General features: G+C 35.0%; 2 protein-coding genes and 1 long non-coding RNA gene across 3 annotated transcripts in view; 1 reads left to right on the top strand and 2 right to left on the bottom strand.

Annotated features, from left to right (window-relative positions):
• Positions 1-5,656: 5,656 nt before the first annotated feature.
• Positions 5,657-12,083, bottom strand: LOC138309450 (uncharacterized). Its single transcript, XR_011206276.1, has 3 exons — positions 11,986-12,083; positions 10,437-10,531; positions 5,657-5,851 (listed from the first exon to the last, which is right to left on the bottom strand). It is a non-coding gene; the product is annotated as an uncharacterized lncRNA (long non-coding RNA).
• LOC138309449 (uncharacterized) overlaps positions 12,015-26,716 on the top strand; it is a 73,128-nt gene continuing 58,426 nt past the window's right edge. The window contains exon 1 of the mRNA XM_069250647.1: positions 12,015-12,156. The gene's annotated coding sequence lies outside the window, so the exon portion shown is untranslated. The remainder of the gene's footprint in view (positions 12,157-26,716) is intronic.
• On the bottom strand, positions 15,521-17,428 carry LOC138308713 (uncharacterized). Its single transcript, XM_069249741.1, has 3 exons — positions 17,074-17,428; positions 16,353-17,036; positions 15,521-16,245 (listed from the first exon to the last, which is right to left on the bottom strand). The coding sequence occupies exons 1-3, from the start codon at positions 17,426-17,428 to the stop codon at positions 15,521-15,523; spliced, it is 1,764 nt and encodes a 587-aa protein (XP_069105842.1).

Genomic DNA, 26,716 nt, shown 5'->3' with positions numbered 1-26,716 from the left:
ATTGGTCTCCAAGATGTAATTTCCTTACATATATAGAGGGCATATGGTTTTTGGTCACCTAGAGGGCATGACTTCTTGCAGCCCATAAGGAATGATTTCTCTTATGAACCCACAGCATACCTTTATCATATGCATCAACGTTTTGACAGTAGTTAAGGAGAGAATATATCTATATCCAACTAGTTTGGTGCTCCTGTCACCATCAGTGAAGATTATATTTAACCTCTATACTGAGAGGGGGTTATCCTCTCCTTTACCCAATCTTACAATTTTTAAAACCATCCTAAATAATGTGTTGTTGGGAATTTGGTATAAATAATTTTTAAAAAAGCTTTCTATTTCCAAATCACAAAGTGGGCAAGATTCTTAATTGGCCTAATGTATTTGCCATCAATGTTATCTATTGCTTTCATATTCCTTTCAATCAAAAGAATAGAACATTCTGCTTTGATGATCTGAAGTTTATTAATTATATCTATCAATGAAAGTTTTATTAAAGAATGACCATTTGAGATTACTATTGCACCTAGATAATTTAATCTTGTTTTATTTCTTGTATTTGTAAGGATCAAATTAATAAGGCCGTGCCAGAGTGGTCATTCCTTCTGTAAATTATCTTTTCATTAAATCAATCCTTTTATTTACACAACACGGAATGCCAATATTGCGTATAATTGTCCTCGTATGTCGTGGACACAAAAACATGTTGATAAACAATATGGCTAGCCCCTAGAACACATGATGCATTTTCGATGGATTGGTTTTTGTAATGTTTTGACAAATACGCAGTTTAATAGGAGCTTGCAGTCTAAAAATACACCCAGCATATCCTGAAGCATGCTGGCTTGAAATCCAATGACAGCTACAAATTAGCTGTTTTTCCCCTGCACTGGCAGCTATGCTATTGATTTTTGAGATACTGCAGATAATAGTTTTCTGTATAGCACTTTGTCAGCACTGTTAAAATTGGCCCAGAATTCTGGCTTCAAGATTTTCTCCTCTGCTATATCTAGTGTATACCAACAAAGTTGTTTTATTGATTTGCTTATACAAAATACATGGTATCTATTAACAGTAAAAGTGTAGTTAATCATTGTTGTAATTGAAACATTTGTTTGTTTTGAAGTGGTAATTTAAACATTGTTTGTTTTGAAGTTGTAATTTCAATATTGTTTGTTTTGAAGTGGTAATTTCAATATTGTTTGTTTTGAAGTTGTAATTTCAACATTGTTTGTATTGAAGTTTTAATTTAAACATTGTTTGTTTGATAAAGTTGTATTTGAAACATTGTTTGTTTTGAAGTTGTAATGTAAAAATTATTTGTTTTGAAGTTGTAATTTAAACATTGTTTGTTTTGAAGTTGTTATTGAAACATTGTTTGATATGAAGTAATATGAAACCATTTTCCTGAATTCTAACATGAATTTATACATGTTTATTTTTTCCTAAATCCTTGCAGATTGATGTCTGTATTTAATCCAATATGGAGACCAGGATTATATAGATTATCTTGTTTATGGTATTTTGCTTTTAGTCAATCACAGCAAATACACCTATGTGTGAATGTGTCAGCAAGAAGAATTCGAAAATAGAGCACGAAATAAAAAAGTGCAAAGAGTCCTACAATCACAAAGCGACAAAAAAAATATACTGCAGCCTCCCAAAGCATACACATATCCACACATTGCATTACATACCAGGGAGGTTACGCTTGAATGACCCTGACTATTGATAGAACATTGAGATGGCTATAAACCAAACTAATTTTAACATCAGCCTGATTTTATGTTATCTCACTAACTAGATTACTCCCAGAATCCCTTGGGAATGAACCGTGATCTGTATCGGCCCTTAGATTAACTATCACCCCTTCAACAATAACCATTATCATTTCAGTTTTATATCCCCTGATACATATAACCCCTTAGTCACTGGAGTTGTCATCTAAATTAATTACCTCCTATAAGTATTGATACCTCTGCAAGAGTAGCCTGGTACTGCAAGATTGACCTGGTACTGCAAGAGTGACCTGGTACTGCAAGATTGACCTGGTAATGCAAAATTGACCTGGTACTGCAAGATTGACCTGGTAATGCAAAATTGACCTGGTACTGCAAGAGTGACCTGGTACTGCAAGATTGACCTGGTACTGCAAGAGTGACCTCGTACTGCAAGAGTGACCTTGTACTGCAAGAGTGACCTCGTACTGCAAGAGTGACCTTGTACTGGAAGAGTGACCTTGTACTGCAAGAGTGACCTCGTACTGCAAGTTTGACCTCATACTGCAAAAGTGACGTACTGGAAAAGTGACCTTGTACTGCAAGAGTGACCTCGTACTGTAAGATTGACCTCATACTGCAAGATTGACCTCATACTGCAAAATTGACCTCATACTGCAAAATTGACCTCATACTGCAAAATTGACCTCATACTGCAAAAGTGACGTACTGGAAAAGTGACCTTGTACTGCAAGAGTGACCTCGTACTGTAAGATTGACCTCATACTGCAAGATTGACCTGGTAATGCAAAATTGACCTCATACTGCAAGAGTGACCTCATACTGCAAAATTGACCTCATACTGCAAAATTGACCTCATACTGCAAAATTGACCTCATACTGCAAAAGTGACCTTGTACTGCAAGATTGACCTCGTACTGCAAGATTGACCTCATACTGCAAGATTGACCTCGTACTGCAAGAGTGACCTCGTACTGCAAGACTGACCACATACTGCAAGATTGCCCTGTTACTGCAAAAGTGACCTCGTACTGCAAAATTGACCTGGTACTGCAAGAGTGACATGGTACTGCAAAAGTGACCTGGTACTGCAAGATTGACCTCATACTGCAAGATTGATCGCATACTGCAAGATTGACCTCATACTGCAAGATTGACCTCGTACTGCAAGATTGACCTCACACTGCAAGATTGGCCTCGTACTGCAAGATTGACCTCGTACTGCAAGATTGACCTCACACTGCAAGATTGGCCTCGTACTGCAAGATTGACCTCGTACTGCAAGATTGACCTCATACTGCAAGATTGACCTCTCACTGGTGGGTGGTTTTTCTCCAGTTACTCTGGTTTTCCTCCACCAGTAAAACCTGGAACGCCTATAAATGATCCTGGCTGTTAAAGCGACGTAACATTAAACAAACCATACATTATTGCTTTTTTCCATTGCTTAAGTCTTGGCTTCAACTCCTTGACATTTCAAGCTTTTGTCAAATCCAAGGTTTTATTGCTGAACATTTTATGCTAATGCGTTCTTCAAAGTATTCATGTAACATTGGTATGTAATCTATATTTTGACATCAGCTCAAGTTTTACCATATAAGGCTGTATTCTCCTCAGAGTCGAAAACATAATGATCTTCTATTGGTCGATCGATTTTTTTTCTCCGTTTCCAAAAGAAATGGTCAGAATACTTGAAATGTCTAGATATTAAATTATAAAATATATAGGCTATGTTCAGTGTAATCTCTTCTAGTTTATGATGTATTCATGTTTCATCACTGCAAGCTTGAGTTATAACAGAAGGGAGACATTCTCTCTATTGATTTTTGTAGACTATTTTTGTCATGTTTGGAAAAAAGGTCAGTGAAATGCAAGAAGTGGAATTCAAAAGTAGAAATAGACCTCACCAGAATTAAAGATAAAACAATTTGTTTTTATTGGAAATTTTAGTTATTCATAATTAGACTTACACTGTGTACATTTATTATTAGCAACAGAGAGTTTGTTAGACTTACCAGAATGAGAGGTTAAACTATTTGCTTTGATTGGAAATTCTAATAATTTACAATTAAACTTACACTGTGCTCATTTATGATTAGTTATAGCGAGTTTGTTGGACATTTGTAATCTCTACACCAATATTACAGAATATAATATAGCAATGTATACATACCCAGGGTAGTATTTTAGCCACAGTTTTAGAATTATGTTTAAAGATGCTCCACTGCTGACAGAGCATAAACCATACTCATCATTTAAACAATGATTAGTGTTTAATCATGTTATATATATGAATCTAATTAACACCAAAAAAATATTTATCTTGTGTTTGGTACATGCATAATCAGTACTTTTTTCCATAAAGGACATAGTGCCACAGATTTTTTTTCAGGATGCAATTAATTATTTTTAATCTTGAAGTAAAATTAGAAGCTCAAACTTTTCAATGGTGGTAATGGTGTAAAGTAAGCAACTTTGATAATTGAAGAAAAATACTAATTCTTCTGCATTTTTTTAGAGAAAAATACCATTTGTCAGCTATGAAGCGTCTTTAATTGGTTTCCAAATTAATTGCTCTTCATTTTGCAAAGCTATAGTTGATGAAACTTCTAAATCTAATTTTATGAAGATTTGCACTTGCTTTAAATACTAATGTATCCTGAAATGTGATAGGGTGAACCAGTGATAATCTTGCCACCTTGATGATCTTGTGACATATCCGACCAGACTGAGAGTTTTCTGGACTATTGGTGTCCAAAGGACGAGAGAATAGTGGTCACTTTAGCAAAATGGCCTTTCTTAACAGGTCATTTGAAGTTGAAATTTGCCATTTGGGAGCTAATATAAAGTGGTCTTAATAAGCAGGTGGTCTTTATACAGAGTTGGTCGCTATAACAGATGTCACAGTACTATGATGAAAATATGACATAGTAATTTATATATTTGGCAAAAAAAACTCCCAAAAATGTAATATATTTTCATGATATATCTAATTAGATGCTCCACCGCTGACAAATGGTATTTTTTCACTATAAAAAACAGGAGCAGACGATTTAGCATTTTTCTTCTGTTACAAAAGTTACTTACTTTACACCATTAACACCATTGAAAAGTTTGAGCTTCTAATTTTACTTCAAGTTAAAAATATGAAAAATAATTAATTGCATCCCGAAAAAATTCCGTGACACTATATCCTATATGGAATTAAGTACTGATTGCGCATGCACTAAAGGCGAAATAAATTATTTTATATTATTTTTTGTGTTAATTAGGCATATATATACACGATTAAACACCAATTATTGTTCAAATGATTAATATCATTTATGCTCTGTCGGCGGTGGAGCATCTTTAATTAATATACTTGGCCAAAAAACTCCCAAATAGGTAACATATTTTCCTGAATTTGTTGTCCATTATGAAGCTGTCGTATTTTTTTGCACAACTGCAAAGGTTTATTGTTGCTCGTGTGGAAAATTGTTCTTTTATGTCATTGATTTTTTGGTGCTGTTTGACAGTATGGATTTTCTCTTTGTATTTGAGGGATAGTGCTTGTTCTAAATGTCAAAGATACACACCTTTCGCTTGATTTGAGCTCAGGTGCCTTCCAATTTACCATAAAATCTGAAGAGCAATCTTATCTTTGTAGACGTTTGTTGAATTTGTATTTCATAATCACCATTTTGAACCTAGAACTATCCATGTTTAAATTTCCCAAGCCGATATATGATCTTAATAAATGTGAAAGTTTGTCTAATTTGCTTTCTTTGGTATGTATATAGGGTTATTTTACAGTGGTGATATTTTTTTGCAATTTTGTGGCCAATCACCTAGGTCGCAAAATTTTGATCTGTAATATATAAAGAATCAGTTGAATTATATATAAACTTCAAACCAAATCATGAAATTTTGTTGTACTAAAATTTAATTTCTAATTTTAGGTCCAAATTGCGAAAAATATTCGGCAAAAATAATCATTTGTAAATCATTTTAGGAATAACTTGCAGACTTTGTGTCAGGTTTTCTGTCAGCTCCAGGGAATGGTTCCGCTCATTTTATCCTCCCTGTTATACCACTGCTCCACATCTGCTGTCTTCCACACATCTCCTGCTCTGTAGAAATGGCACACAAATTAAATCATTCTTAATGTGGTAACATAAAATAGTTTTCTCTGTCAATGTTTTTAATCATTTGTCGAAAAGAGAATTTTTATGATGAAAGTTTGCTAATAGCTTCTGTATCATGCTGATTGGTCGCAAGTTACAAATTGTGATTTTATTTACACGTCAATCGATTAATATCTAACATGTTCTTTACTGATAAGGTTATTTGTATCCAGCAGACAATTTATCAATAATTATTGTCAACTTTCAAAGTTTTTCTGTCTTTATGTACTATGATTAGTGAAACGTCACATTCACATTGTCTTTTGTCAATTCAAAACTACTCTAAATGTTCTTATTTTAGCAGAATAGAATTTTAGCGTAGATATTAATTTTGAACAGGTTATTAATGCAATGATGAAATCACACAAATACCATAATGGCTATATAAAAGATACTCAGAAAACACTATTAGTGCAATTATGTTTTATCGGAGCAAAGACTATACCACTAGAGTATTCTGGAATTTGGTTGTCTGTTTGTCCATCCATCTGTCTGTAGACACAACTTTGTCCAGCGAACTCCTCCTAAACTGCTTCACAGATTTTGATGATATTTGGTACATAGAACCCTGACATAAAGGGGAGTTGAGTAAACTATATAGGGTTCTGGTACATAGAACCCTGACATAAAGGGGAGTTGAGTAAACTATATAGGGTTCTGGTACACAGAACCCTGACATAAAGGGGAGTTGAGTAAACTATATAGGGTTCTGGTACATAGAACCCTGACATAAAGGGGAGTTGAGTAAACTATATAGGGTTCTGGTACACAGAACCCTGACATAAAGGGGAGTTGAGTAAACTATATAGGGTTCTGGTACATAGAACCCTGACATAAAGGGGAGTTGAGTAAACTATATAGGGTTCTGGTACATAGAACCCTGACATAAAGGGGAGTTGAGTAAACTATATAGGGTTCTGGTACACAGAACCCTGACATAAAGGGGAGTTGAGTAAACTCTATAGGGTTCGGCAATTTCTCCTATTAATGGAGTTGTTACTAAATTTGTGCAGCGGGGGTATTAGTCGTCCATTCCGGCGACAGTTCTAGTTCCAATTGAATGAGCATTTTCTATGCAGGGTATCCTTGTCTGTTGGCGGCCATTTTAATTGGCAGACATTTTGAATCCTGAGGATCTGGTCTGTCCGTCAGTATGTCTGACTTGATGTTGGACATCCTTGTTGGTACACATCATGTCTTGTAGTTTTTCAGTGATTTGATTTGAATTCTGCCTGAATTACTGATTTCTAACAAGTTTTGGGATTGGACATTTTAGTGTCTCTTCAGTGAATCATGAATCTTATCAATGACATGCCAATTTTCGTTTTGACATCAAATTTGTCCCGTTTCACGTCATTCGGAGCATCTAGATCATCTATATGTTTCATACACATTGTCTTATTGGAAGCTTTGTCAACAAAGATAGAAATATTGTTTAAATTTGTGTTATCATGGTGAGGTTCTGAGTCAGAATTTATAATTATTCATTGAAATGATATCCCACGATGACTGTGTTTGAGATAATGAGCTGCAGGGACACACCTATGATCTTACACATTGTTGGGGATTAACGCGAGCAGATAATTATGTCGTCAAAGGATTTGTCCGAGTGACAGTGCAGATATGATTCCATAAGTGCATAGTCCTTGTAATTGCCCCAAAATTTTATCAGGAAAAAACAACAAATTGCTTTAATTCATGTCCATTTTTTGTCCTGTCAAACTATAGACATGACAATGATTTTACACACAATTGCTTTTCAGGCGGAATTAAGATATAAAATAAAGATATTTAAAAGAAATTGCACAATATGTGCTGTTTATTTTGTACATTCTATAAAAGCAAAGATCCGTGGTCACTTGGTTTTAGCTGTAATTTGATAAAATCCCCAACAACAGATAATGAGGTAAAAAAAGCAATTCCCTAAAAATATTAGAAATTATTTCAAAATATGGTAATTAAATAAAGAATTAAAATTAAATTTTGATTAGTTTGTTTGGTTTACAAGTTATTTGAATTTTCAGATGGATAATCTGTCAGCTAGACTGTAAATTGTATGGAATGTGTGTTATTTAAATCTTTTTATACAAACATAATAAATAGTGGATCAACTTTAAACCTATATATATATATATATATATATTGATTTAAATGCAGAATTCAGGTAGAGTAGCTTCTACCACAGGTGATTTTAGCGATGATTGTCGCCAGAGCATGTTAAAACATAAACGAGAACGAACTTGTGGCCTTCTGCAGGACAACGATAATGTCCTTCACTTTTTAGGTTGATGGCACTTACTCCAGTTTAAAGTAGGGCCCTGACACCCTATAGATAACGACTAGAGCGTGCTCAAAATGTACAGGTAACATTGGAGAAACACGATCGCTGGGGTCACATACACAGTAGTGTGCATGCATCGTTAAAACTGAAAAACAAATTCAGAGGTCATCTGTGATAGATCCCTGGGAAATCATACAGTTGTAATGTGTTCATATAATGTGTACATATAGTAATGTGTTCATATAAACATGTAGTAATGTGCACATTACTCCGCTATATTGTGAAGGTTTCCCAATAACTGTATAAATGTTTTCTTTTTGATAGGTCGTTGGTTTTCTAATAAATTAATGTATACACATAGGCAAACACAAAAAGAGACTAGTGTTGTAATGGTGAATAAATAAGGTATGTTGTAGTACAGGTAAAAAAATTACAGGTACATTGGTTGGACTAGGGATGTCCTCCTACACAAGTTTTCGAGTGATAGTGTTGTGCAGGCTCAAGGTGTGGTTATAATGTACATAGAGTGCAGGAATATTAATGGAGGTGTGTTTACGTCAACTAAGAAATATAACTTATAAAAACATTCTTATTTATATAGGTCTTCCAGTGCATATGTGGTGATACTGTGGGGGTGTTGGATTATAATTGTTGTTTAAATGCTTCAGGGGACATGACTAGAAATATTCAATTTCATCAGAAAAAATATAGATTACTGGGGTAAGATTTTATGATAACACTTACTGGTATGAAGTTTTATTTTGATAGTGAATAGGTGTTTTAAAAAATAACTGATGGGAGAAAAAAAATACTGTAAAAAAATTTTCATCTGAGGTGAATGATCAATTTTCTTAAAAAAAAATCTTTAAGATACCAGCTTAACTCAAACTTTTTTTTCAAAGCAGTTTGATATAATTTGTTTCATGAAAATATTACTGATTGTTAATTGCTGTAATAAAATTTTGGAGAAAAATAACGAGGTATGAGGATTTTCATCCAAAATGGATAAAGGGAAATGCTCGGCCGATGATGGTCGGAAAATTGCACATTCTGCTGCTCAGTTTTCTGCAAGCACACTGTAATGTAAGGCCTGGGGTCCCTTTAAATTACAAACTGTTAAATTGGAAAATGTTGGCTTTATGGCACATGGAAAGGAAAAATAAAAAATTTTAAGCAAGGTGACAGGCTAAGTGATAAATTCCCTTTAAGGGAATACCCATTTGATTCTGTGTGAATCATGTGAATCGAGAAACAAATTTGCTCTCTATTTGTATGTTTTCACCCTAACGAAAAATTGTAGGGGAAATGGAACATTACATGTGCTGTCAAAATGTCTGGAGTGACCACCTCTGTATAAAGACCACCTGCTTAATAAGACCATCTCCTAATATGATCACGTTACTATGGTTTTGTAATTTGACCTGTATAAAGACCCCTTGGTCATAAAGTCCCTTTGTCCCTCGGGGATGGTCTTTATAGATGGTAAAATAAAGAATGGAACGGATACAGAAAACCAAAGCATTGTCTTTGGAAGGGTTCTCGGATGGGGAAAGTGGAAGGGGTGACAATAATGTTAATCTTCTTTTGTTATTTTCGCTGTTTTGGTGTAAAAAAAACCCAATCCCTTTAATGCTATGGTCTTAAATACGGTCATACATAATTATGTTATCTATTTTCAGTTACAGAGTATTGATTTGTCACATATTTATTTATAGAGATCCGTTAAATTTACTCATTCACCCCTGAAAATTCATAATGAACTGCTCCGACCTTTGCATTAGATGAGTCAAATATGTTTTCAGGGGGGATCGAGAATGCAATTGACATGATTTTAAAGTTTTCAAAATTAGGTCATATGGCTTGATCTGTATCATTAACACCTTTGAGTAGAAATCTTACTGACTTTTAATTCAAAATTAAGAGAAAAGATTTGAAAGAATTAAATTCTCCAAAGCATGGTCTGTTTTTAGTTTTTGTCCATGTAAGTCACTGCACCAGGTAAAAAAGATACAGCTTATGATGCAAAGAATAGAACAATCCCTATTAATAAAACATAAATCTATAATCAATACAAACACGACAAAAGAAATTGTAAATATGGAATCATCAAACCAGATATTATATTTTTGAAATGGATGTTGCATGCCTTTATCTGACGCGTGAATTAAACTAGATATGTAATAAGATATTCCTTAGAATTGTTAAAACTGTATGAAAGGTTTCTAAATCTCATTCAGCAACAATACCCACCTATAGCCATATTGCTTGTTGTGTGCAGTGTGTATTCCGTGTGCTACAGCTAGGGTATACAGTAATGGGGAAATCACATAGATATCCAAAGGTTTCTGAATTGAAAAAAAAAAAAAATGGAATCATTCAAAAATATTTTTTTAAGGAATCTAAACTTTTGATATGTAGAGAAATAAACTTTATTGCGTAAGTTCCTTACATTGTTTCGGGAGACTGAGGTGAGAAGATGATTTTTTCTATTTTGGTTGTCTGCCGCCACTGTGAACATGCAGACAGTGTTGGGAGACAGAGAGGTGTGTTTGACGTTAATGCCATGCTAATTCTTGCGACATTTTATTTTCAGACACACGTTTAGCGGGATAAACTCGTACAGTGACAGGAACGAAAGGTAGCTTAGGAAGAGCTGGAGAAACTGGTGGACAAGGACCAGGGAAGCCTGGCACAGTGCTGGTCAAACTGGTGACCTTTTAACAAAATCTAAACACAGACAAGTTGTTGTTTCCATTCTGCTTTCACTCCACGGGACACGTTGGCATGATAAATGGACATTGGTGAGTGTGTCACGCAACAGGGCTTGATGGTGTCAATTTCTTGTGCGACCAGCGCCCCCTAGTGTGGTTCAGGGGTGTATGTGCCGATGATGTGACGTTACGTGTGTGATATGTTGTAGAACCGGCGAACCGTAGCATCTCCTGAGCCACAGGATTCACTGAACTGTGGCAGTCTCATTTACTGTAACGGGATAGACATTTTCTAGTATACACACATGTAGCTGTTAAAGTGATACTCTGTAAAGTATACATCTCTAATCTACCTCAAACTTTATATCAATATTACAATCTCTTTTTATATTATCTATATATTTATACATCGTTACGGGGGAATTTTTTTTTTTTTTCAAAAACTTAAATGTTAAAGTATCACTTTATGAAATAATTCCAAGATTTTTTTTTTTAATATTTATTATTACCGTGTTAGATTTATTATTAGTGATTCTTCATCGTAAGGTTATTGGATAAATGTTAGTACTGGTCTGTACAACTGAGAACTGTGACCCTCGATCACAGGTGTAGTAGTATTTACCTGGGCCTACCAGTATCCTCATTCATGGGTGTAAAATCGGCGTGCTGGTGTGTATATATGCAAGTACTTAGGCAGTCAGTGAACCGATTCAGCCCTGAGGCAACCCTCTTACATGAAGAACTGATTTAAAAAAAAAATTGAAATCTTGTGTTAGGGAAGAGAGCCGGACAACAAAAGACAGGGGAGAGCGTGATTAGTTGTAAGGTTGTGCAGGTCGGGTGACCAGCATATCAGGGTTGACTTGCAACTCTGTCCTTGGAGATGTTAATTTCTATAAAATCATTGAATAATGAGAGTAAAGTGAAGTGTGTGTACATCACTGTACAGCTTTTACACGTGAGAGACTGGACTTGTGGTGTGGAATCACTAACAAACTTAATACACCATTACATGGCCTGGTGGACTATCTACCTGTTACTACCCTACCTCACCTGTCCTCACCTACTGGTCACCCTTTAGGACTTACCTGTGGTCGCGGGGGACACAAGACAATTAATTACTGCTTTGGTCATGAAGGTGTTGGTCAAGTACTGGACGTCCCTCCTCGGGTGTGGTACGCTGGCCAGGAGTGACCGATCAGACTGGACATGGTGTCACCTGACCTGTTACATATCTGGTATGGACTACAGGTAGACAGGTAAGTCTATTTATATCACCACTGATTACAAATAATACTATTTACATCACTAATTACAAACAATGTTGTTTACATCACTGATTACAAACAATACTATTTACATCACTAATTACAAACAATACTATTTACATCACTAATTACAAATAAGACTATTTACATCATTAATTAACATCACTAATTACAAACAATACTGTTTACATCACTAATTACAAACAATACTGTTTACATCACTAATTACAAACAATACTATTTACATCACTAATTACAAACAATACTATTTACATCACTAATTACAAACAATACTATTTACATCACTAATTACAAACAATACTATTTACATCACTAATTACAAATAATACTATTTACATCACTAATTACAAATAATACTATTTACATCACTTATTACAAATAATACTATTTACATCACTAATTACAAACAATACTGTTTACATCACTAATTACAAACAATACTATTTACATTACTAATTACAAACAATAATATTAACATCACTAATTACAAATAATACTATTTACATCACTGATTACAAACAATACTGTTTACATCACTAATTACAAACAATACTATTTACATCACTAATTACAAACAATACTATTTACATCACTAATTACAAACAATACTATTTACATCACTAATTACAAACAATACTATTTACATCACTAATTACAAACAATACTATTTACATCACTAATTACAAACAATACTATTTACATCACTAATTACAAACAATACTATTTACATCACTAATTACAAACAATACTATTTACATCACTAATTACAAACAATACTATTTACATCACTAATTACAAACAATACTATTTACATCACTAATTACAAATAATACTATTTACATCACTGATTACAAACAATACTATTTACATCACTGATTACAAATAATACTATTTACATCACTGATTACAAACAATACTATTTACATCACTGATTACAAACAATACTATTTACATCACTATTACAAAAATACTTTACATCATTTTACAAACATCATCACTTAATTACAAACAATACTATTTACATCACTGATTACAAATACTATCACTAATTTACATCACTAATTACAAACAATATTATTCACATCACACTAATTACAATAATAATTACTATTTACATCATTAATTACAAAAAAAAATGTTGTTTACATCACTAATTACAAATTATATTGTTAATATCACTTATTAAAAATAATTTTGTTTACATCTCTAATTTTTGAGGGGTATAAAATGTATGAGGGAAGGGTAAATTTATAGGGAAGGTACAAATTATATGAGGGAAGGGGTACAAATTATATGAGGAGGAAGGGGGGTATAAATTGTATGAGGGAGGGGTATAAATTGTATGAGGGAGGGGTATAATTGTATGAGGGAGGGGTATAAATTGTATGAGGGAGGGGTATAAATTATGAGGGAGGGTATGGGAGGGGTACAAATTGTATGAGGGAGGGGTACAAATTGTATGAGGGAGGGGTACAAATTGTATGAGGGAGGGGTATAAATTGTATGAGGGAGGGGTATAAATTGTATGAGGGAGGGGTATAAATTGTATGAGGGAGGGGTACAAATTGTATGAGGGAAGGGTACAAATTGTATGAGGAAGGGGTATAAACTGTATGAGTTAATTAAGGGTATAAATTGTATGAGGGAGGGGTATAAATTGGGTAAGTATGGTCTAGTGAAAAAGTCGGTGGGGATCAAATAATAGATGGATAAAAAATGGATTGATAAATATGGGTACAAAAGGGTAAAAGGTAAAGAGGGGGAGGAGGGTAATATTTAGAAATGGAAAGGGGTAAAAGGGGGGAGGAAGAGATCTAGTTTATACAGGGAAGGGTACCATAGTTTAGGGATAGGAGGGGGGAGGTGATGGAGACAATCAGCAGCCAGGAGGGGGATCAAAACATTAGGTGATTGTGTGAGGTGATTAGATAATGAGTGACGTAATAACTGTAGAGAACTGCACTGTCAGGATTCACTCAGAGACATTACAGCCAAAGGAGGAGGGGTTTAATATCATATACACAAACTTATTCAAATCCATTTGCACTTTTTTACGGGCGATCATTTATAACAGTTGTGTAATGGAGATGAAGTGGTCCATTAAAGTGTTTAGCGTTATGACATAACACTGGATTAGGTGGTTTGAGATATTCACTTGAAAGTTTAAATACCAGGTGTCGTAATGCGGTCACGTCATCTTGGTGAAAGCCAAAATGTCTTTGAGGGAGTGGAGAAGTGTGAGGAGTCGTGGTGCACTCCTACAATGATAATACCTTGACCTACTTAAAGTGTTTTTGTGAATCAGGGTTTGATCTGCCGTCATCGTAGTTCACCTTTTCAAGTTTGTTATCGTAGGTGGAGTGACACATATTAGATGTGTGTGTTTGATTATCTTCATTACTTTTAAACATTTTGATTTTAAAAAAGTAACATTAGAAATTACTGACAACAGAAAATCTAAAGGTATACTAGATATAGTAAATAACATTATCGTCCTATTCATTTAGTCTCAGTATTCAGATAGATGAGGAGCATGATTTTAACTTTGTTAATTCTCTATGCCATAGTTGGCGTGTTTTTTTTTTTCTTTTTTGTTCTTCAATTTTATTTGAAAGTTAAATTAAGAGGTTAATGAATTCAACAAAATCGGCGAACTGCTTATTATATCCTTGCCAAATGTGTTTAGACGGTAGTGAGAGCATATTTCAGTTAATGGGTTAAAATTTTAAATAAATGAAATAGAATAATAATGTGACACCAGGGCTGATGCATCACCTAAAGGCATAGGGATGTAAATCTTGTCTGTTATGCTCCTGTCCTTCCCTTTTCATCATAATGGGACATTCCATCACAATAATTCTCACCTTTTAACAAGACATGGCTGAACCCACCATGTTAATTAGATGTGAGTTAGAGCCAAACAGATAAATTTGACAATTAGCTACATACCGTATATATATATACTCTGTTCATTATTCATATATCTTTGCGTTTCGACGGAATTATTAACTTCTCTCTGTATAAATAGATAATTGTTTTGATGAGTCAATTAAATATCTTTACATTTTGATGGAACATGTTATTTCTCGCTGCTATCAATAGATAATTATTTTGATAAATTAATTGAAGTGTTGGAATTTCACTTTTTTTCATCGCATTTAAACAGGAAGTGAAATGGGTTTTGTTTCTTGTGTAATTAATTTCTTATTTTGAAATAAATTTGAATTGGTAAAATTTAACATGTGTGATAATAAGTAATAAGTTTGGTCTTATCAGTATATATCCAAAATCTTTCTGCTCCAATACAGATGGGAGGACTGGTTTGCCTGTTGTATTACATGACTGAGTGGGGTGTTCTGTGTGGTATTTTGGTGTTTACTGAGTGGGGTGTTCTGTTTGGTATCTTGGTGTTTACTGAGTGGGGTGTTCTGTTTGGTATCTTGGTGTTTACTGAGTGGGGTGTTCTGTTCGGTATCTTGGTGTTTACTGAGTGGGGTGTTCTGTTTGGTATCTTGGTGTCTACTGAGTGGGGTGTTCTGTTTGGTATCTTGGTGTCTACTGAGTGGGGTGTTCTGTTTGGTATCTTGGTGTCTACTGAGTGGGGTGTTCTGTTTGGTATCTTGGTGTCTACTGAGTGGGGTGTTCTGTTTGGTATCTTGGTGTTTACTGAGTGGGGTGTTCTGTTTGGTATCTTGGTGTCTACTGAGTGGGGTGTTCTGTTGGTATCTTGGTGTTTACTGAGTGGGGTGTTCTGTTTGGTATCTTGGTGTTTACTGAGTGGGGTGTTCTGTTTGGTATCTTGGTGTTTACTGAGTGGGGTGTTCTGTTTGGTATCTTGGTGTTTACTGAGTGGGGTGTTCTGTTTGGTATCTTTGTGTTTACTGAGTGGGGTGTTCTGTTTGGTATCTTGGTGTTTACTGAGTGGGGTGTTCTGTTTGGTATCTTGGTGTTTACTGAGTGGGGTGTTCTGTTTGGTATCTTGGTGTTTACTGAGTGGGGTGTTCTGTTTGGTATCTTGGTGTTTACTGAGTGGGGTGTTCTGTTTGGTATCTTGTGTTACTGAGTGGGGTGTTCTGTTTGGTATCTTGTGTTACTGAGTGGGGTGTTCTGTTTGGTATCTTTGTGTTTACTGAGTGGGGTGTTCTATTTGGTATCTTGGTGTCTACTGAGTGGGGTGTTCTGTTTGGTATCTTGGTGTCTACTGAGTGGGGTGTTCTGTTTGGTATCTTGGTGTTTACTGAGTGGGGTGTTCTGTTTGGTATCTTGGTGTCTACTGAGTGGGGTGTTCTGTTTGGTATCTTGGTGTTTACTGAGTGGGGTGTTCTGTTTGGTATCTTGGTGTCTACTGAGTGGGGTGTTCTGTTTGGTATCTAGGTGTTTACTGAGTGGGGTGTTCTGTTTGGTATCTTGGTGTCTACTGAGTGGGGTGTTCTGTTTGGTATCTTGGTGTTTACTGAGTGGGGTGTTCTGTTTGGTATCTTGGTGTTTACTGAGTGGGGTGTTCTGTTTGGTATCTTGGTGTCTACTGAGTGGGGTGTTCTGTTTGGTATCTTGGTGTTTACTGAGTGGGGTGTTCTGTTTGGTATCTTGGTGTTTACTGAGTGGGGTTTTCTGTTTGGTATCTTGGTGTTTACTGAGTGGGGTATTCTGTTCAGTATTTTGGTGTTTACTGAGTGGGGTGTTCTGTTTGGTATCTTGGTGTTTACTGAGTGGGGTGTTCTGTTTGGTATCTTGGTGTTTACTGAGTGGGGTGTTCTGTTTGGTATCTTTCTGTTTACTGAGTGGGGTGTTCTGTTTGGTATCTTGGTGTCTACTGAGTGGGGGTGTTCTGTTTGGTATCTTGGTGTTTACTGAGTGGGGTGTTCTGTTTGGTATCTTGGTGTTTACTGAGTGGGGTGTTCTGTTTGGTATCTTGGTGTTTACTGAGTGGGGTGTTCTGTTTGGTATCTTGGTGTTTACTGAGTGGGGTGTTCTTTTTGGTATCTTGGTGTTTACTGAGTAGGGTGTTCTGTTTGGTATCTTGGTGTTTACTGAGTGGGGTGTTCTGTTTGGTATCTTTGTGTTTACTGAGTGGGGTGTTCTGTTTGGTATCTTGGTGTTTACTGAGTGGGGTGTTCTGTTTGGTATCTTGGTGTCTACTGAGTTGGGTGTTCTGTTTGGTATCTTGGTGTTTACTGAGTGGGGTGTTCTGTTCGATATCTTTGGTGTCACTATTCAGTGTGATAGCACAATAAAAATCCATGTGTTATACTATTATAAGGAGATACATGTACAACATAATGATACCACAGCCTCCCAAAACACATTGCATATTGGGAAGGGGTTGTATGACATAAAACCAACCAATGAATATTCAGAATATTTCAGTATTTGCAATCAATGCAGCTCACAGATGGTCATAGTTTACTGTAGTCCTTCAGGTTCTCCACCTGTATAAGTAAATTCTTTATCATGAGAAAACAAAAATGATTTATTAGGCTATATAGATATAACTCTCAAATTAAGTATGGATGGGCACTTCTAACACATGGAAATGATATGTAAATAATATGCAAATGATATGTAAATAATGGAAGTAACACTTGTGCACTTCGTTTTATTGAACTCCGAAGTCTATTAATTTTGAAATGAACATCAATCACCGACATTTGTACACGGATTTCAATGATAGAAAATTGTACACAGTCATAACTAGAGTAATATAAACATAACTTGGACATGTCGTTATACAGATTTGTATCATTCAGTCAGAAGTACTCAGAGAAAATCTGGTATCATTATAATTTTTGAGGAATTAACTAAATAATTTTTACTGTATTTACCGTATGGTTCATTTCAAGATGTGAACTACTGGAATTGATATCCCTTCCAGCTGTTCAGGGTTCTGACTTTTAATACCTAGAGTGGTAGCTTGCATTTAGATGATGTTATTTTACTTGGAATTTAATTATATTCTTGTAATACACAGCTTTGTTCTTGTGAGTGAATTTGTTTTCATTTATTGTTAAAATAAAAGATACATATCTATGTCATGATCATTATCTATTGGTAAGGGGAGATAACCCTCTTCTTACCTCTTACAAGAGCAGATAACTTTGTATGATGTATATCAAAACTTATTAACATTGCATTAGGCTGTAGGATCTCTTGTAGAAAACTTAAATTGATTGATAAATTACAGATGAGAAGACACATGTAAGGTTTTACAAGTACATATTGCGGCATTTGAAAATCCAGAATGTTCAAACATTGGACATGTAAAAATCAGTCAAAACAAAACACACTTATTAATTTAATGAAACTCATGTACTTAAGGGAATGAACAAGCTCTTACTTATCATAATGCTTTGTAACAGTATAACTCCCATAGTTTTTCAGTGTTCAATCATTAAAACACTTGTTGAGGAGATGCATCAGGCTTATACGATAGACCTAGTGACTTGCAGATTTATCTAAATGACATCTTTATATCCTTGTTATGTAGATGGCCTACATTATGCAGATGTAAGAAGAATATATGAAAGCTGATTACCTGTATTTTTTACCTGTAAGGTTTTTAACTTGTGCCTTATTATAACAGGTGAACTTGTAGTTCTATTTAAGTCCAGTGGGCAACCTTCTGTAAGTGTTTTTCACTGACAAAATTAAATTTACATGACTCGGGCTTACTCTGTTTAACGAAGTTATTCCTGTTCTCTTATGCTGTTGAAAATTCCTGAAGTAAATATTACTTTAATCCCCACTCCTTCTCACTTTCTCATTTTGATGAAAGGAATTATGAAAGGTAGCAGACACCCTTAATTTCAAATACAGAAATCATGAAAGGTGGCATACACCCTTTACTCTTAAATTTAGAAATTATATAAGGTAGCATACACCCTTAACTCTAAATACAGAAATTATATAAGGTAGCATACACCCTTAACTCTAAATACAGAAATTATATAAGGTAGCATACACCCTTAACTCTAAATACAGAAATTATATAAGGTACATCCCTTAATCAAATACAGAAATTATATAAGTAGCATACACCCTTAACTCTAATAAATACAGAAATTATATAAGCATCACCCTTAACTCTAAATACAGAAATTATTAAGGTACATGCACCCTTAACTCTAAATACAGAAATTATATAAGGTAGCATACACCCTTAACTCTAAATACAGAAATTATATAAGGTAGCATACACCCTTAACTCTAAATACAGAAATTATATAAGGTAGCATACACCCTTAACTCTAAATACAGAAATTATATAAGGTAACATACTGAATTAGCTCGTGTATCATTTATACATTGGTATGACAATAAGGATAGAATTTACTTTGCACCATTTCTGTCATAAATCCTTGTCCTGAACTCAATGCAATTCACTTTTATATTCATTTATAAATCATATTTATAAAAAGGAGAAAGTCTAATATACAAATCACAATTTAGATGTAAAATCATATTTCCCACTATTTTAAATGATATAAGTATATAAAGTTATGAAATTGGCTCAGTTTTAGATATAGTGATGTGTGGCAGAAATGATAGAACAAATGGATTACTGCTAATCGGTCCTTGTAGGTGGCATTTATGTAGATTTGTAGGACACATTTCCGTGAGATTAAGCAGAATAAGTACAGTATATACTCATTGTCTCTCGACGGGATAGGGATTAAAGTATTCACACACTCTGTATTCGTGTCACAAATGCTCTTCAATGACGTAGTTTTAATAATTTCCAGCCACAGTTGTGAAGTTATGTGTTTGCGGGCATAACGTCATACATTTTAGAGAAAATGACGTGAATTTTACTACCAACTCAAAAGGGTGGTAACTCTGTAATGTACAAAGACAGAACATATTAATTCGGGGTTTTTTTTGTCCCTATTCCTGATGGAAGATATTGGTTAAAGTTAGCTTTAACTATGTTTAGTATCAGTACAAGGGGCTTGGTAGATTTGTAATGCATTAATAGCTTCACCAGGTAATACATGTGTATAGGATGTGTCAGAGTCTTTCTTTAACTTAGATTATGTATTAAACACCCTTAGGTGAAAATACAAGTGTGTTTCAGAAAAAAATAAAAGTGCAAATGAAAAATTGTAAATAAAAAAAAAATCTATGATTTTCTTTAGAGGACTGCATCTTCCAGGCTCCCATTCGTTCATTGACCCCGAATTTTAATTGATTATAATTCAAGAAATATTCATGAATGTTGAAAATGTTTAAACTTTAAAGTGCTGCCAAAGTGATGTTATCTTATAATTTAGCAATGAAGTGCTGTATGTTTTAAATGTCATTCATGCTCCATCGATTTTACTCCCAATTCATAGTGATCTTATTTATTTGAAGATAAAAATGTATGACGTACGTAAAATCCTGTGAAAGCGTGCAAGAACATACTTGCATTGCATTTATTAGTAGTTTGTCTGAACTTTAAGATGTTTAAACTTCAGAGTAAGTTTTCCAGATTAAAACTACAAAATTTAATTAACTTCTTTGATATCTATCAGTTAAATAGGTAGTGTGTATTGATACCTATTCTATGCCTTGTGTAACCAAACATTTTGATCAATTTTAGATTCTGAATTTAAAGGGACAATTTCATTAATAATGAAATCCAGGAAATGCATATCACTATTTCAATTTCAGATTTCTAAGCTTGATTTCAACATATTAGCTAATCTCTCTTTTTTAATTTCAAATTCAACTTGAATGATATTCAAACCAATAAAAGTTTCTTTTAAAATTGTATGAATCACAAAGTCTCATGATTGAAATGTATTTATACCATTTCATACGGTCAGTGTGCATGCGTAAAGAAGTTAAAAGAACCAAAATTTGATGTAAAATTAATTTTCAATAGATTACAATAATGAAACCTATTCAACTCAAGGGCACTTAAAATTCAGTGTATAACTAAAACCTTTGACAAAATTATTGCTACAATTAAAATTAATTCGCAAAATTAACTAATTTTTATGCATTTAAAAAAGATTTCAGTTCAAAGTTACAGTATTCGATCCAATAAGTGCCCATATCCCTATAAGCGCTGCTCCCCATTTTTGAGGCCTAGATTTCAATTGCCCAGGCATAAATAAAGCCCAAAAACTGTATAGATTTGTAATAATTTTTTTCTTAAAAGCACTTTTTCAATTTTGTAAACGCCCTGGGCTCTTATTGAGTCGAATACGGTAGTCAACTATTAGCTTAAAAAAGGGGCAGGGGATGCTTATAAGGAGGGGAACATTTTGTATCAATTACGGTGTTACAGGATTATATGATATTGTACTGCTAACTGCATCACAGAATACATGTAGATATATTTGAAATCTACATAATAAATATAAAGCTGTATTTGAAAGTCAATGCATTTTAACAAAATGTTATGAAGAGGGAACCCATGGGAAATTTAATCTAGTTGAGGAAACTTTTGATGTGTTAATTAATACATGTTTCTATGTCAGAAAAGATACAGTGTCAGAGCAATACTGAGGGTTCGTTTATAAATGTTTCATACAAATCCATTATTTAATGCACAATGGTGAATTTCTTAAACTAGCTTTGTGTCGGATAAATTTTTAATGAAGCATGAAATGTAAAAAAGGTTGTTGTATTATGAAAATTAAAATCATTCAGCATCTTGAAGAAATTTGATATCAAGAAATTTACAAATGACATTTGAATATCACTTTTTCCAAAGATGAATGTTTTTGTGTTTGTCGTTGTTGAATGATATTAAAATAAATGTTGTAACTTTACACTGCTCCGTTAGAGCCGTAGAACACACCAGCTCAGAGGGAATAAAATGATGGATGATTTAACAGATAATATATGGGCATTCCTCCATAAAGCAATGACAAGGATGCGTTGATGAAGAAATAACATCGGTTCTCTGGGAGAGTTACTGTTGCTGAATGGTGCATCGTCATGGTACCAGGCCCATGAATATCCCATAGCGATCTATTAAAAATACAAACCCTCTTACCAGCATAACTCCAAGGCCTGCTTGCATGTCTACATATTGTTTGTGAGAGGCACCCCAAGGGAGATATATCAATAATTGCGCTGAGAGATTTTTAGTTTGTTCGCCTGCGTTAGAATTGCATGCTAGATGGGTATATTGTGTATGTTTGGCATGTCTCTGGAGGAAAAATCAAGGGAGCAATAAAAATTTGAGAAAATTTATCATAAATAATAGAATAAAGAATTTCTGTTTTCATTAGTATTGGGTTCAGTGCATTGAAACAAGGCTATTAAAGATGCAAGAAGATTCTGCTTTAATAAGAATGTCATTCAGAATCTGATTGTATTTTAGATAATAGCCTAGTGTTGCAAAATATTCATATATATATATGCACATCATTGTCATAATATTATTCTAAACTCCATGATTGGATTTTGAAAATCCAGCATTAATTATATATCCCATCAAATAAAACCTTTTGATTTGATTCTTAATCTATTTTACTGATTCTATATATACCTGGTAGTTATTTTCTTTTCGGTCCTTCTAGTAATTTGATTGGAACAATTTTAACTCCCAAGCACTGTTGAAAACTAATCTGAAAGAAAACTCCAGTATACTTGTATCCCTTTAAGTGGATGTGCAATGTATAATTACAAAGTAAAACGATCAAAAGACCAATTAAATATAAGAAAATCTAATTAGTAAGAAGTAGTAATGAAATGTATATCTGAATCATCTTTAGATCATGTGTATCGTGCTATTTTAGATCATTTGCACAATCAAATGTTAAGTAAAAAACGTCTTTAATTATTCTTTTATCATTAAACTTTCAGAGGTGTTAGGCAGGTTGGTGTCCTTTGTCCACTCTCTTTTTAACTAATGAAAGTGAAGACATATTCATGTTCACAAAAAAATTCTCTGCTGAATTTATGATTCAGTAAAATATTTTAGCCAATATTCTTTCAGTAGGTAGGAGAAGCTAGGTATTTAATTAAAGCAGATACAAAATATAAAATGTGAGAGTAAAGCTCTTTACTGCTTGGGAAGGGACCCCCATAGGGAAGTTAGGAAGGGATGCCGCAGTAGTAATAGGCTAACTGATCCATCTGCATAGTACCTATATATCATTACACAGACAACAGAAATAGTTGCATGTGAAGCAAATTAAAACTAGGATGTGTAGGGGAGAAGTGTAATTACTTACAGGGGGGGGAGTGAGGGAGGGAAAGGGGACAGGGATAGAAAAACTGGAGAAGAATAGGGAAAGGAGATGAGAGGGATAGAAAAATTGGAAGAAATGGGGATGGGGAAAGGAAATTACAGAGAAAAAGAGAGAGATAGAGAGAGGGATATGTAAGTTGGAGGGAATAGGGATAGGGACATGAGATGACAAAAAGGAGAGAGGGATTGACAGAGACATAGAGAATAGGAGGGAATATAAGAGATAGGGAAAGGAGATGAGGAAGAAAGAGAGTAATGGGGAGAGGAATGAGTGAGAAAGAGAGAGGAAGTAGGAGTTGGGAAAAGGAATGACAGAGAAAGAAAGGAGATGAGGGAGAGGGTTGGGGAGAGGAATTGAAAAAATTCAATGGAAATAGGGATGGAGAGAGGAGATGAATGAAAAAGAAGTAAAGTGAGAGAGAAGGTGAGACAGATATGTACGAAAAGGTAGAGAGATGGGTGGGTAAAAAGAGGAAAGCAGAGGGATGGGGTAAACGGTTCATGTGAGGAGAGAAAGGGGATGGAAATAGGGTAAGGTGGGAATGGTGAGATCAGGAAGACAGAGGGTAGGGGACAGGGATCAGAAAAGGAATTGATGTGTAGGGATGGGAGAGAGTAGGGGATAAGGGAAGGAATTGATGTGTATGGGAGGGAGAGAGTAGGGATATAGAAAAGGAATTGATGTGTACGGGAGGGAGAGAGTAGGGGATAAGAAAAGGAATTGATGTGTACGGGAGGGAGAGAGTAGGGGATAAGAAAAGGAATTGATGTGTAGGGAGGGAGAGAGTAGGGGATAAGAAAAGGAATTGATGTGTAGGGGAGGGAGAGAGTAGGGGATAAGAAAAGGAATTGATGTGTATGGGAGGGAGAGAGTAGGGGATAAGAAAAGGAATTGATGTGTAGGGAGGGAGAGAGTAGGGATAAGAGGAAAGTGTAAGGTAGGAGAGTAGGGATAGATGTGTAAGGGAGTGGGTAAGAAAGGAATATGTGTAGGGAGGGAGAGAGTAGGGGATAAGAAAGGAATTGATGTGTATGGAAGGGAGAGAGAGGGATAAAAAGGAATTGATGTGTAGGGAGGGAGAGAGTAGGGATAAGAAAAGGAATTGATGTGAGGGAGGGAGAGTAGGGATAAGGAATGTGTTAGGGAGGAGTAGGGGATAAGAAAAGGAATTGATGTGTATGTAGAAAGGAATTGATGGAAGGGAGAGAGTAGGGGATAAGAAAAGGAATTGATGTGTAGGGAGGGAGAGAGTAGGGGATAAGAAAAGGAATTGATGTGTATGGAAGGGAGAGAGTAGGGGATAAGAAAAGGAATTGATGTGTATGGGAGGGAGAGAGTAGGGGATAAGAAAAGGAATTGATGTGTAGGGGAGGGAGAGAGTAGGGGATAAGAAAAGGAATTGATGTGTAGGGGAGGGAGAGAGTAGGGGATAAGAAAAGGAATTGATGTGTAGGGGAGGGAGAGAGTAGGGGATAAGAAAAGGAATTGATGTGTACGGGAGGGAGAGAGTAGGGGATAAGAAAAGGAATTGATGTGTAGGGGAGGGAGAGAGTAGGGGATAAGAAAAGGAATTGATGTGTAGGGGGAGAGAGTAGGGATAAGAAAAGGAGATGTGTAGGGGAGGGAGAGAGTAAGGGATAAGAAAAGGAATTGATGTGTAGGGGAGGGAGAGAGTAGGGGATAAGAAAAGGAATTGATGTGTAGGGAGGGAGAGGAGATAAGGAAGAAAAATTGATGTAAGGAGAGAGTAGGGATAAGGAAGAATTGATGTGTAGGGAGGAGAGAGTGGGATAAGAAGGGAATGATGTGTAGGGAAGGTGAAGATGTGTAGGGGAGAGAGAGAGTAGGGATAAGGAAAGGAATTGATGTGTAGGGAAGGAGAGAGTAGGGGATAAGAAAAGGAATTGATGTGTACAGGAGGGAGAGAGTAGGGGATAAGAAAAGGAATTGATGTGTAGGGGAGGGAGAGAGTAGGGGATAAGAAAAGGAATTGATGTGTAGGGGAGGGAGAGAGTAGGGGATAAGGAAAGGAATTGATGTGTAGGGGAGGAAGAGAGTAGGGGATAAGGAAAGGAATTGATGTGTAGGGGAGGAAGAGAGTAGGGGATAAGGAAAGGAATTGATGTGTAGGGGAGGAAGAGAGTAGGGGATAAGAAAAGGAATTGATGTGTAGGGGAGGGAGAGAGTAGGGGATATAAGGAAAGGAATTGATGTGTAGGGGAAGGAGAGAGTAGGGGATATGAAAAGGAATTGATGTGTAGGGGAGGGAGAGAGTAGGGGATAAGAAAAGGAATTGATGCAGGGGAGCGAGAGAGTAAATAGTTTACACATATGTTATGCATTACTACATCCATGTAACCTCACTGCACTGTGTGTAGAGCATAAAAAACACTTATCAACATCAAGGTATACATGTGTACTTGATGTGTCGGAATCACTAAAGTCATCTTTGATAACCAAGAGGGGATGATATTCATATATCATAACTAAAGCTCCGTGTTCATAACTAAATCTCCATGTTCATAAGTATAATTCCCTCAACTCTTGTGGTACACTGCCTCCATTTCCTTCATAGAAAGAAGTTGATAATTCATTACCTGAAAAGGGAAAAAATTTGGGCTTATCATTTATTAATAAAGAAATAATATATCTGGAATATTGTATAATGAACTCATTCATCCCTGAAATTTCATAATGAACTGTTCTCATCTTTGAAATAGGATGGTTCAAATGTGTCATCAGGGGTGAAAAGAGCAAGTTTTAGATAAGGCTTACCTAGTGAATAAGGTAAAACTTTAGTAGATGCAACTAGTTTTACAGCAAATGAAAGAGAGAAAAAAGTCTTTATTTATTCAATCGTGATGTAAATGAAACAGTGAGTATTATAAAGCTAATCTAGATGTTGTTACAAATTCTCCAATACAGGTGACCACCATATTCTGATATTTTGCTTTAATTGATGTTACCTCCATTTCATTGTGTGGTTAGCAATTTGAAAAGAATTTCTCCAGAAATCAGAAATCATTCACTGCTATTGAAATCAAGGTGTTTTTTTGTCATGGCCTGAAATACTTCATCGATTTCAGAAAATAAAAAACTGCAGGTAGCTTTTCATCTTATACTTTTGTAAATTAGATTACAAATTCTTTGAAAATGAAAATGAATTATAGATTAGATATGCAGGAAAAAGGTTCAATATTTAGATGATCAGGTCTGTTTAATAGAAAAAAGTGTCCTTGAAAGTCGATGCAGACGACCGAACTGACTTAATTACTACCGAAGTGTAATTAGCATAGTTAGTTTTTTCCTGTTAAATTTATGTTGAAACTATTACAGTAACA

This window comes from Argopecten irradians, chromosome 15 (assembly GCF_041381155.1).
Source record: "Argopecten irradians isolate NY chromosome 15, Ai_NY, whole genome shotgun sequence".
Taxonomy (NCBI): Eukaryota; Metazoa; Mollusca; class Bivalvia; order Pectinida; family Pectinidae; genus Argopecten; species Argopecten irradians.
This window is presented reverse-complemented; position numbering and strand designations above follow the sequence as displayed.